The sequence below is a fragment of the Patella vulgata genome, chromosome 2 (genome assembly GCF_932274485.2).
Source record: "Patella vulgata chromosome 2, xgPatVulg1.2, whole genome shotgun sequence".
In the NCBI taxonomy this organism is placed as follows: Eukaryota; Metazoa; Mollusca; class Gastropoda; family Patellidae; genus Patella; species Patella vulgata.
Window position 1 is genome coordinate 17578578 of NC_065880.2, and position 12927 is coordinate 17591504.

The 12927-nt window shown below is 36.1% G+C and overlaps 1 protein-coding gene across 4 annotated transcripts in view; it reads right to left on the reverse strand.

Moving 5' to 3' along the window:
• LOC126812290 (transmembrane channel-like protein 7) overlaps positions 1-11083 on the reverse strand; it is a 40492-nt gene extending 29409 nt beyond the window's left edge. The window contains exons 1-3 of one of the 4 annotated variants that reach the window (XM_050538592.2): positions 10677-11083; positions 1845-1938; positions 992-1373 (exon numbers count right to left, since the gene is read on the reverse strand). In XM_050538592.2, the coding sequence (XP_050394549.1) occupies positions 992-1373; positions 1845-1938; positions 10677-10685 (485 nt within the window). In that variant the 5' untranslated portion in view covers positions 10686-11083. Of the gene's footprint in view, positions 1-991; positions 1374-1844; positions 2338-5676; positions 6102-10676 lie in introns of those variants that run through there. The other 3 variants (XM_050538594.2, XM_050538593.2, XM_056098363.1) reach the window with 3 other exon arrangements.
• Between the last annotated feature and the right edge of the window lie 1844 nt (positions 11084-12927).

Consider the following 12927-nt stretch of genomic DNA (forward strand, 5'->3'; position numbering starts at 1 on the left):
GTACCATAATGCGTTTAGGCACCATTTGTAACAAGGGACTCAAAGAATGCGACAAGACATGTCAAATGGTGACGCCATATTCTTATCTGGAGAGCATGCACAATAAATAATACCGGTGTAGACTGGAATAACCGGAAGCTAGAGATTGCCATTCGATTGAGACTTCTGGCGTATTTCGCCAAACAAAACTGATTTGAAATTAAGAGTAAAAACGGAAACGATTGAATGTAAATCAGTTTAAATACATTCATACTACATTATTATATGCATTGCCACCCTTTTATGTCAATTTCTAGGTCCCAAATATTAACAATTTAGCTCCTTTAAATGCAAATTTATTTCATTTGTGAATGCTGAATCAAAGTATTCTAAATTATGTAATACTGCATATATGTAGTAAACATACTACTACAAAAAGAGACACTGTATAGAGGTGGTTGGTGGGTAGATATAGCCCAGAAACCTACAACACCTTAACAGTTCTGATTTACTTACAAACTTTACAATTGGTTTACATCCTTAACAACCTAACAATGTGTTCTGTGTATAAATAATGAAATATTTATTGACATATAAGTGGAAATATTGAACTATACTGACCAAGTACATTAAGGTTGTGACATCAAATGTTTGTCAACTGTACATTTTATGTGTGTTACGTTTACAAAATTCAAATCTGAAAATCTACCCAACAAATAAAACTGCTAACGTAAATTTTAAAATTATATACCGGTAATTTAAATGTAATTAAATGAATTCTAAATTTTATTTTATCTGAAAGCATATTTTTAATGAGCAGAAAAAAATCAATTATGGACTGGGGGTGGATTCCAGTGGAGGGAAAATCTGGAGAGCAAAATCGCTGAAGGCTGAATATCGATTAATAATCCCAATGCTACACACCAAATTTCCAAATAATTTGTTGTAAACTGTAGCCTATCGCGTTCACACAAGATCTGAGAGACCTAAATTAAAATTCAGTTTTACTTACCGTCTTATATATTTTCTCTTTATAGATATAGTTGCCACCATTGCACGTATTCTATCTCTATGTTGTAATGGTGTCATGCCATCAATCTCATCCACAAGACTAGTAATCTCAGATCGGTTTAATGACAGCTGACCGGTTAAATGTCCAGCCAATGCGCTAGTACTTTTAAGGGTTTCACTACCACTCTGTCCATCTTCACCATTTTGTGTTTTACGACTGTTCCTGGACTTGCGCTTCCGTGCCAAAGTACGGGAAAGGGTGTATCCAGCATCAGAAGCCATGGCCCGATGACTTGGTAGCCTAGCAATAATGTCTGCTTGATTACATGTGGGTAAGAACTCATCATCATTATTACCTCTATCATGTCTTGTACTGAATACATCTGAAAATAGACAAGGATTCAGAATAATATAGATAGTGGGTCTTCTGTTTATCAGATGCCTTACTAAATGTGTGCATATAAAACTGAGTGGACAGAATTTCTAACTGCTCCTTAAGCTTATCTCGACACACTTCTATGATCATTCTGAGAATAACATGGAAATTCTTATTTTTTAGAATTTTTAATCTCAAGGGAGTAGAATTTTGTCCATGCAGCAGCACTCCACTTCTTGAATTACTGCATTTCTATTTTTTAGTCATTTTTGTACGAAATTTGAGAAAGAATTACCACAGTCCACAAGAGGTATAATTTTATGGTTAATAAAATCAAAAGCTTGGAATAACCTAAGAGTCTTGGTAGAGTTATCTCCCCTGAACAGCATAAAGTGTCTAACATATTAGGTATATCAAAGAGTTTGATTTTATTGCATATAATCTACACACATAATCATAATTAGTTATGTGTAATCACCTTGAGTATTTAAAGATAATAATGGTACACTTTCTGCTGATGTGTCCAACTCCTCAATAGGCCATTTTGGTATCGGTAGACGTTGTCGAGATCGCTTCAAATACAAAATTGTCATGAAATCAACTTTCAATTATTAATTACTCCTTTAAATTAGGTTACTTAATATTGACATTTCTGTATAATTACTCTTCTGTAAGTGCATCCCCCATAACTGTCAATGAAATTGATTATAGGCAGAAAGAGGCTGGGTTGGAAATAATAACTTTCTATGACATCAGGCAATTGAATATTAAAGTAGATACAGTTGGACTGGAATTAGACGTTCTGGTGCTCCTAGCTCTCCAAACCAATCAAGTTTTCTATGCAAAGGGGGATTTTGGTGAGAATTTCTTATATAAATCCGCGATTTATGAAGTTCTTTGATAAACAATTGCAATGTTATTTTGCATGCAAAAACTACAAGTGACATAAGCGAAGTATCTAACCCAAAAAACAACACAATATGTGGCACTTTGTGGACATATAAAAATAAATATGCCATTTTGTGTAAATTTCTTCTAGATTTATAAAAAGATTGGTTTTGGTTGATTTCAATGAAATGCAATTTAAGATAAATGCAAAAAAAACTAATAGGAAAATCCCTAGAAATATAACTAGGCGGCCACTGCTTTGGCATGATTTTACACACGCGTATGTATAAAGTCAAGACACCCAAAAATAAGACATAATTTTTAATGCTTATTCATCATTAGGGAAACCTGCACATGTCTACAAAGACATAGCCTATTATTAGAGATAATATATGGAGAGAAATTTAAGAAGGTTAGAAAATAAAGACCATGCAATTCTCATTTTTTTCATCAGGTATAAATTTTTGATCCGGTTATATTCCTTACCAAATCAGAAACAATCAAGTTCCGTAGTACAGTGTATTTCAGTTTGTACATATAACCCTTATTTATCGTATCATTCAAACAACTAGACACACATTCCTTGTCAGTTCTGCAAGTGCCCCTACTTAAAACAAATCTCAAAGGATCTTCGTGGCACCTGCCAAGATTTCGGTCTAGGGACATTCTAATTGTATGTTCAGTGTCCTAACCACACAACTGAGATGGCCCTTGCATTAAATTAACATGACATAGTAAACATTAAATTAAATTGGTCAATGTTTAAACTTTCATTTGAACTTTTAGACTAGATACAGACTGTCCACCAATGGCATTACCTGTATTGCACATGAAATAAACAAGAGTTTAACTTCAGATCAGCATATACATGTAGTGTCAGATAAACAGGGAGGATTGGGGCATCGGGCAATCAGGCGATCGCCCGAAGGGCCGGTCGGACAAAAAATGAAAAAAATAATTTTGTCCAATTCGTCTAAAAAATCTTTTTCTACTGAAAATTATATGGGGGGGAGGGGGGGGGTATTGGACCGGCCATGAATCGATGATGATCATGTTGTAGGTGGTCGGTGGCTTTAACGGTCCGCCACGCCATCACTGGAGTCTGGAATGGTCTGGTATAACAGACTGTCTGGGCCGGGTGTGCTGGGTGTGGGCCGGAATTCGGAATCCTGCAATGGGGATTCCAAATTTCATCCGAAAATTTCATCGGATTCACCCGACACTGTCGCCCGCAAATTTACTAATTATTAAGTCACCTGCACTCTGTTTGCGGGGATACGCCAGAAACGTCTGCCGATGGTTCGTAACTCAAAATAAAAAATCAATTTTAAGGCCTCAGCAAAATTTGTTGATAGCTGGTCTGTCTGCTGAATTTGACAGAGATTATAATCAGATGTCACCAAATCGCATATTTGGTGTTCATTTTTCAAAATTTTCCTGGGGGAGAGCACTCGGACCCCCCTGTCCGGGCTCAGCGACCAGTAAAAGGGGCCGCTCCGACACGGGAGCCCAGGCCGGTTCCAGGCCCCAATCCGCCCCTGCAGATAAAGCTGGTGGATAGATCTGAAAATCGGTCCAAATCACAATCTGATTAAAACACAGATCCTATTTCAATTCGTTTTTTGAAGTTCAACATTTTGTTTTACTTGTTTTTACTACACTAGGATCTGGAAGAGTTGTTATATTACCGACGTTTTGGTTGAAGTGAGGGATAAGCCAATGAAACAGTTTGTTACGGCTACTTCTTGGCGTGCCATGCACGGAACTGTGGGTAAACTACTAGAAACGTCAACGCTGATTGATTAATCAATGTCTGACATCATAGGGTCAAAAGCCGCTTGTACAACCCCTGACACAACCTTAGAGTACAACTTGTCAGATCTTCATGTAGTGTAGGCCATCGAAAGTATAAAAAAAAACGAAATGAAATATAGATCTGTATTTTAATCAGATTGAGTAAATCATACATGTACATTCTCAAACTTTAAACTTTTCCATTTACATTGCTAGTATAGCCTCAACCAATGTATATTTTCTCTTTATTAACATAAGATAAAGATTTTTATTGCTATAAGCTTAAATGTATTCTGAAGTATTATTTTAAAAACTTCAAATTGCACTCACTGTTTGTTTAATTAAGGGAAATTCCTAAACAATGACCAACCATCCATGTTTATGTTTACATTTAGAATTCGACATGATTGGCAAAACAGTTTAAAATATCCATCTATAGTGTGTTTATGTTTTTAGAAAAGTCAAACACAAATTTAGTTCCAAGACCCTATATATGTAATGTAATACATATGTATTTATACTTAACTGTTGAAATGTTTTTTCTTATGAGTAGGGGGAGTGTGTCCAAAATAGAACAGTATCCATTTTCAAATCTTTGACCCACTCTTAAGACCTGTATTGTACATAGTGAATAGTCAGAGTTCTGAAAAGCCTATTATAGTGTGAGGGCTCTAATAAAAGTTGAACTTACTTCAGTGAAAGTTCAACCTCAAATGACAACATATTTGGAGATATTTCTATCATGGGAGCATCCTTATAATGTTAGGAAAAATCGTTTGACACAGATTCTGAAATCACTCCTAAATAATATTGTTGATCTCACTTTTAACATGAAAATTGTATTTTATATTTCATAATCTCATATTATGTATATTACTATCTATTTTTGGCACTAACTTTACAATAGGTCATGTATATGAATTGTTGTTATATTTACACATTAAATGCCATGACTGGAATTCTGTAGCATTAACAGATTATATTTAACAAGTGTCATATACATTAGTCTAATATTATTATATTACTGGTACATGATAACATATACCACTACAATAATACTCATATTACCTATATATACAAGGTATAATATAAACAATATAATACAATATTCAGGGGGGGGGTTGGATGGCTGAATGGTTAGCGTGCGCGCTGTATCATAAAGTCTGTCATTGAGTCGACTGGCGTGGTTTCGAATCCCCGGTTGTACGTGGCAAGGACTAGGGTCGCCTGTCCAACCTCGTGGGTTTTCTCCGGGCCCTCCGGTTTCCTCCCACTGCTAAAGACCCCTACGCGCAAGCGAATTATGTAAATAAAATTAAACCATATGTTAGTCCCGAAATGACCTAGTTTGTGTCGAGTGGACGTTAAACCCCATTTCTCTCTCTCTCTCAATATTCAGGATTTAAAAAGTGTAAATGATTCCTACGCTATTTCAACATTACATTAATTTGATATGTTAATTACACAGCTATCTTTTGTTATGTACCGTTATTAGGACGATAGATCTACTAATTCAGAAGTAATTCGGGGTAAATTCAAATATCCCAATGGCATTTTTAAGCAAAATCTAAATATTCCAGTGAACTATCAAGCCTGCAGAAAATAGTGGAAAATTATAATTCTCTTACCGTCTTCAAAAGAATAATCCATATAACTTTTGTTGTACCAATCTCGACTGACGCTATGTTCTGCCATAATATCAAATATATTTGTACCTATCTATTATTCATCGCCTAAATTTGGGTTATCGAAATATTAAACCTGTTCGATTAACCGACACCAAAACCATCTTTACTTCAGTCTGACTGAATATTTTGATGCACATCAAAGCCTGAGGCATGCTGATGCTATATTTAGTCAACACCACGTGACTCATCTATCCGTCAACTTTCTGATGCCGTAATTTGTATTAACAAACCTGGGCTTGTTTTATTAATGCAACAAGGTGTGCACGTTTTGTAAAGTAATGTCAAGCTTTTTTTAGCCAAAATGTTTCAAAAAGATAAATTGACATTCGTATAGCTTAATATTATGTTTGACGTGTTTTCAAATGACATCTATAGCTCTGACACCTTTTTTTTTAGTGAAACTTAAATCGTGGGCTGATTAACACTAAAGTTGAATTAAATAATCAATACATGTAACGCTTCGTGAAAAGAAAGAAAAAATGTAATTTTGAAGCTAAAAGTAAATGCCCCTATGTTTATTTACTGATTCTATAAATAGACAGTCTATCCGGGAATTAATTCGTTGATAATCAATTAAGCCCCATTCACACCTTCGGAACTTTGTTGAACCTCCATTGCCAATTATCATAAATTCTAATGCTGAGTGCTGTCGTGTCATTCGAATAAAAATATGACGTACATGTCTGAATCACCACAGATATACTATTCAGTAGTATAGGATAGTCACCTCTTTTTGACAATTAGATATATATTTAGTTATAATATTGATATACAAGGTTAAAGAATATAATAAAATTAACCGCGCCTCGAGTTCTTTCGGCTTCATGTTCCTTTCTTCTATATTGTTTTGACATAGCCTATACCCAGCGCGTTTTACAAGATTGGTCACTGTTTATCTATCTATAGTCTATTGTTCGATACCGATATATGCCCTATAATGGGTAGGCCTGGGGGCATAATAGTGTTTCATAAAATGTGTTTTTTTTATTTATTTATCTTTTTAAACTGAATATAGAAGATTAAGAATCAATATTCACATGGCAAGTCCATAATCAAATAATAAATTTTTTATAACTGGTATTATTTCTGATTTATCATTGAACTCGACAAATTATGGAAACTGAATGGAGGTACTGGCGACATTGCAAGGCCTGTTGCCCGATTCGAACAAAAGCCAAATTGCAACTCACATGAGAGACAACCAGTTTGTGGTCGAACAAGTGGTATGCTGCACTCATTAAATTAAGAAATGAAATGAGATGGGGTTTAACGTCCTATTTTTCTGCACCGACTGGGATAATGAAGACGGGCATGCGCCATAAGCAGTGGGCCGGGTAGCACGATTTGCCCAAATCCACCATTATTTCAACTTATGAGACAATAATTTATATCGATATTTGATAATATACCCTTCTTTATGCCAAATTGTCATTATTTAATTTACAATCGTAACGTTTTTGTGTCAAAATTGTCCCCTCAAAATACGATTTCCAAGCAAGTTTGGAAGTTGTAACCAAGGGACATAACTCGTAAATTGCACGAAATCGCTTGCTTGGAAATTGCATTTTGAAGGACATTTTTGAAATAAAAACGTTACGATTTTTAATTAAAAATGACAATTTGGCAAAAAGAACAGTATATTTTTTTTTATCAAATATAGATCTAAATTATTATTATTATATAAGTTGAAATAATGGTGGATTTGGGTAGAATTGGTTAAATCGTGCTACCGCATGCAGTATGCTGTGAGGGGAACTTTGCCGAACAGCGGCGCTACGGCCTACTATTATATCGAATTCCATCTGTCAAGGGATCTTTTACATGTACGCCTCGGTTTTTCGTCCCATTAGAACGGCTATACGGTCGGATACGTAGTCGAAAAAAGCTTTAGCATTGTGCAATAACCCGACCTTTTATTTTCACACAAGATTAACCACTGGAAAAGACTGGCTATTTTTTTAACGGGCGGGAACCTGAAAACAAACAAATCAATCGATTTGATATTTGGATAAAAAATATCTCACAGATGTTGATTGCCCAGTGTCTATTGTTTTATTTTGTATACGTATTGTATCACAAATTCAAATCTACAAAACGTATTTGCACAGAAGATGTTAAATCAATGAAAATTACACAGCAAGCCTTAAACAATTCAAACAACGGTAATCACAATACAAATTTGTTGAGTCTATACCTTAATTTATTTTGTTTGGTTGTTTGATTTATTTTTCATGAAAAAAAAATGGATTGATCATTTTACCCCCAGTAGGCTATGAGTAAGTGTCAACTGCTTGCAGTCTTAAAACAAGCTATTTTTCTGACATTTAATATAGAACAGATTTCGTGTCACAGTGATGTGTTTGGTACAATTGAAAATAATTGCAACAATTGGGTGATGCAGGCCGGAGGGGCCTGGCAAGGGACAACGTATAATAGTCGTTCGGATGGGACGAAAACCCAACGTCCCGTGTACACAGCACGTAAAAGAATCCTTGCCATATAAGAATAGGCCATAGCACGGCTGGCAGGGAAAAAAGTTCCCTCATAGTATACTGTATGCGAATGCCCGTCTTCGTTAGCTCAGTCGGAGCAGAACAGTATAGGACGTTAAACTACAGAATCAAAGTCGCATTAACTTAATTTTATCTGGAAAGATAGGTTTACACATCTGTAGTCGCCTAAAATTATGAGGTTTCACGTTTTGTTAAGATAACACGAACTTGGTTCTTAAGAGATTAAAATACAGAAATTCCAACATTCTAAATCACGTGTGACTATCGATCGACAATTTCGCCATGGCAAAGAGCAGCGCTTGAATCATGTACTCGTCTCGACCCGGACTTTGCACACGCTCATCCCAATTTCGACGGAATTAAACAAAACACGACAAAGATTGTATCAGATAAAAAAAAATACCGTTGGAAAACAGAAAGACAACATAAAAACTACAGAAAGACCCCGACCAATAATCGACATTCTAGCTCAAGAGACAAATATCGCTGACAAATCAACGGTACTTACGACGGGGCTATGGAAAATGGCTATCGTTCCGTGGACAATGAGCGGTAAATAACTTTATTAAAAGACTTTATGTTCGAAAGAGGTGAAGAACCTGCCAATGATCAGCGTCAAGTCGTTCAGAGGTTCGATGTTCATGTTTGTGTGTATACGTAAAAGGGCCCTTGACAAAGAGTCGGTGGAAATGCCCCTGTCCATGGGAAAAATGACTGCGTTAATGACAGATAGGTTTAGGGGAATAATTTTGACAAGCATTTTATGAAATTAATAATTCCAAATACGTGTCATATTACTGTGAAAATAGTTTAGACATGAATTTGAATAAATACCGTTGCCTTGTTATTGGGTAACACCGGGGTGTAAAAGAAATGCTGTTCACACCTGTAGGTTGTCATATTGCCAAAATTGACACCAACAACATTATGTTGACACTCTTCCTATTTGTTTTTCCTATTTTTTTTACCGACATGCTCCGTAAAACAACGGAATATATACCCCCTACAAAGTGTGTCGCCCCCTTCGACATTTTATTATAAAATAACATCTTGTTAACACTGTCTAGTTTTACAGATATATTTTTTTCGAAAGTTGATTTGTTTCTATGCACATACAAAGCCCATAACCAACTTTCTAGACATCGGATGGTTTTGATTTTCAATGGATTTAAACTCGATTGCCAGTTAAAAAATGTAATTAAAAAATGGATAATCGAGACCTTTATTATCGCAACAACGGCAATAATAACAAACCATAAACATACATGTTGAACAACCTCATCTGATTTAGAGACAAAAATGAAATGAAATGAAATGGGGTTTAACGTCCTACTGTTCTGCTCCTATACTGGGCTAATGAAGACGGGAATACTATGGGCGTCTTCAGATATTAATATATATATATATATACATATGTACGGGTTTACAATGATGTGTATAGAGATAGACATCTAATTAATTTACTATTCATTATAACCTTATTTTATTCTATATGTAATATTTGTTTATGAATAGTCACAAGACGGACGAAAAGTACTTTAAAATGTTATTAAACCAGTGTTGAAACCAGTTTTTGTCGGCATACCTTTTATCTTTTCATCGTTTACCGTGAAACAAACTAGTGCAGCTTTACGGGTTGTGCTAATATTTCTGAATAATATGTATATATATTATATATTCACTCTAGAAATAAACATACATGTTGAACAACCTCACCTGACTTATGGACTAATTTACTTTTATTAAAATAATTGAGAACGAAACAGCCAAGCGAGTAAGCATCCACGCCCAACCTATACGAATTGTAGTAGATCTTCATGCACAAGATTCCCTGAATATAGAACACAAGCGTCCCGTTCTCTCTATTTACTATAAGAGCACATTTTGAATAAGCTTAATTATAAATCTCTTGACGTTTAGGTATAGTTAAAACAATGAAATTGAATTACAACTAGTCTATCAAGCTTGGGGTTTGATTAACGTCTATAACGAATGAACTTGTGTAAGTAATAATAAAATATTATATTCTACAAAACATTAAATACATAATATTTCACAATTAAAATTGATTGTACATGTAGCATTGTAATTTACTCTAATCACAATTATATAGTGTCTGTGATGATATGTTTTGTTGTTGTTTGTTTTTGGGGGTTTTTTTGGTCGATGTTTTGTCTCATTGGCCCACACACCCAAGACTTACATACTAATATACACAACAATGATATTATCTATATGACCTAAAAATGGAACAAGTACGTCGGGTACGGTATATATATAAACCATCGTGTTATGGTAATCATGGCTACTGTAATATAAATATCACCGGGGATGTTTTATGGAAATTATGAATACAGAATATATCAAATAGTTATGAATGACTATTCAGGTGAATAGATTAGTATGTGGTAGCAAATTTAACAATACCCTTGACATCAAGAACTCGTTCACTGGTATAATAATAAAATCCTTGTTTGACCCTCCACAATGTAAATGTATGTATGCACCAACACGATGCTCGTCGACTATTTACCCTGTTGGTTTGCGTAGCAGGACAACAAGTCAACTGTTAAGTTCGCCTTTAGTCATAACAAATATCCGCCATGGTTAGGACACAAACACGCCACTCTTCAAACCTTTGACCACTTTTGTCAACTTTTTTTAAAATCCATTACAGCTACAGAATGCTCACAGGTCTATTCATGCACAGTTGTACTTATAGTAGTAAACTGGCTGATGGTTTCCACATTCTATGTACGTGTTTTGTTTCTTACCCTCCTGGCCGTGGTTTATGAAGGGCTACTCGTTGTACGTACGCACGGAGGCATATTGTGACATTGATTGCTACTATGAACAATAAACATATATAACAAGGATGAGAAACGTCCGGTGATATAGGCGGGGCGTAAATGTGGGGGGTGGGGTGGTGGTACACCCCCCCCCCCCCCCCAGGAAAAAAAATAGTCGGGCGCAAAATCAGTGCAGTCGGTCGCAAAATAAGAGCAGTCGCAAAATCAGTGCAGTCGGTCGCAAAATAAGAGCAGTCGGTATCAAAATAATTAATAAGTGCTCACCGCACACGTCACGCTACTCACGCAAAACTTTAGTATAAAATAACCTTGTCAACTTAATGTGTTTCACTCTTATTCTGTTGTGAGTATGTAGGTCTAAGAACAAAATTTCCCCCAGGGAGAAAAATAGTCGGTCTCAAAATAAGTGCAGTCACTGCAGTCGGTTTCAAAATTATGCATCGCCGTCTTAATGAATTAATGAGGTAAACAAATAATGCCAGAATAGATCCCAAATACTAGTCGGTCGCAAAATCAGTGCAGTCGGTCGTAAGATATGAGCAGTCGGTATCAAAATATGCTCACTGCACACGTCACTCTACTCACGCAAAACTTTAGTATAAAATAACCTTGTCGACTTATCATGTTTGAAAAAAATGTTTTTCACCCCATGGCAAAAAAATAGTCGGTCTCAAAAAAAAGTGCTCACCGCAGTCGGTTTCCGACTAAATGAATTAATGGGGTGTTTTATGACCATCAGAATTCTGCAAAATCTCTCCCAAAGTCCAGGGCATTTCAGAGACCAAGTAAGCGCCCCATTCAGGTAAAGTGCCCTCAGGCCCAGTCCTCAAAAATTAAAAGCTCAGTTACATATCGGCGCTCAATTCCATTATGCCATCATTCTTCAACTCCTTCTCTGTCTTATACTATCTCATCACTATCATGTTCACAGTTACAGTGAATCTCCCAGTTAGTAGTACCACTAGTGAGTGAGTCGTGGGTCAAAAGACTGTAGAATTGTTAGTTCTACTCTCACAAAACAGGCGACATTGACAGATAGGCCTCAAGACTCTGTCCCGTTTCTTATCCTCTCGTTAACGAGAATTTGGATCCATATTTGCCATGACATTGACTAAAATTGTCAGGCCCAGTCCCAAAAATTAAAAGCTCGGTTACACATCTCAAATTTTTTCGTCCACAATAATTTCTCCCAGCAATGACCTCAAATGCCAAGATATTGACTCAATTTTTCAAAATTTTCTCAGGTTGCTCAGTGTTATAGGCACAATCATATATGACATAAACTTTATGTCAACTTAAATAAAACTGCTTTCCAGCGAGACAACGATCGACAACTATATAATTATACAATGCCATCTATGTTCTACTGGGACGCTTAATGTTATAGCCAGTATTTTGTTGACATTCATTGTGGGGTGGGATTGTGGCTGGGGTGGCGCCCTAGATTTGGACGCCCCCCACCCCATCTAGATCCGCTACTGCACATGGCCCCTACAAAACTCGCACCTGTGGTGCTCGGTTCCTGACTGCGTCACTCGTACTAGGGGTATGGGCATCAGTCGGTCGCATTTTGGCTAAACACCCCCCCAAACAAAATCGTTATGTACGCCCCTGAGTGTGTTAAACATACGTGACTTTCATTTCCATCACGGAAATAGGTACATACGTAAAGCACACAGATCTACTTGTCACTGTTAATAGTGAGTTATATAATTCCCATATATAGGCTATATACTACTAACATAACTAGGCAGTTCAGTATAACCGTGAATATGATAGTGCTGAAAGTGGAAAAATGATGTTATAATGGAATCGAGCGCCGCAGGCGCGAAAAAATTTGAGATGTGTAACCGAGCTTTTAATTTTTG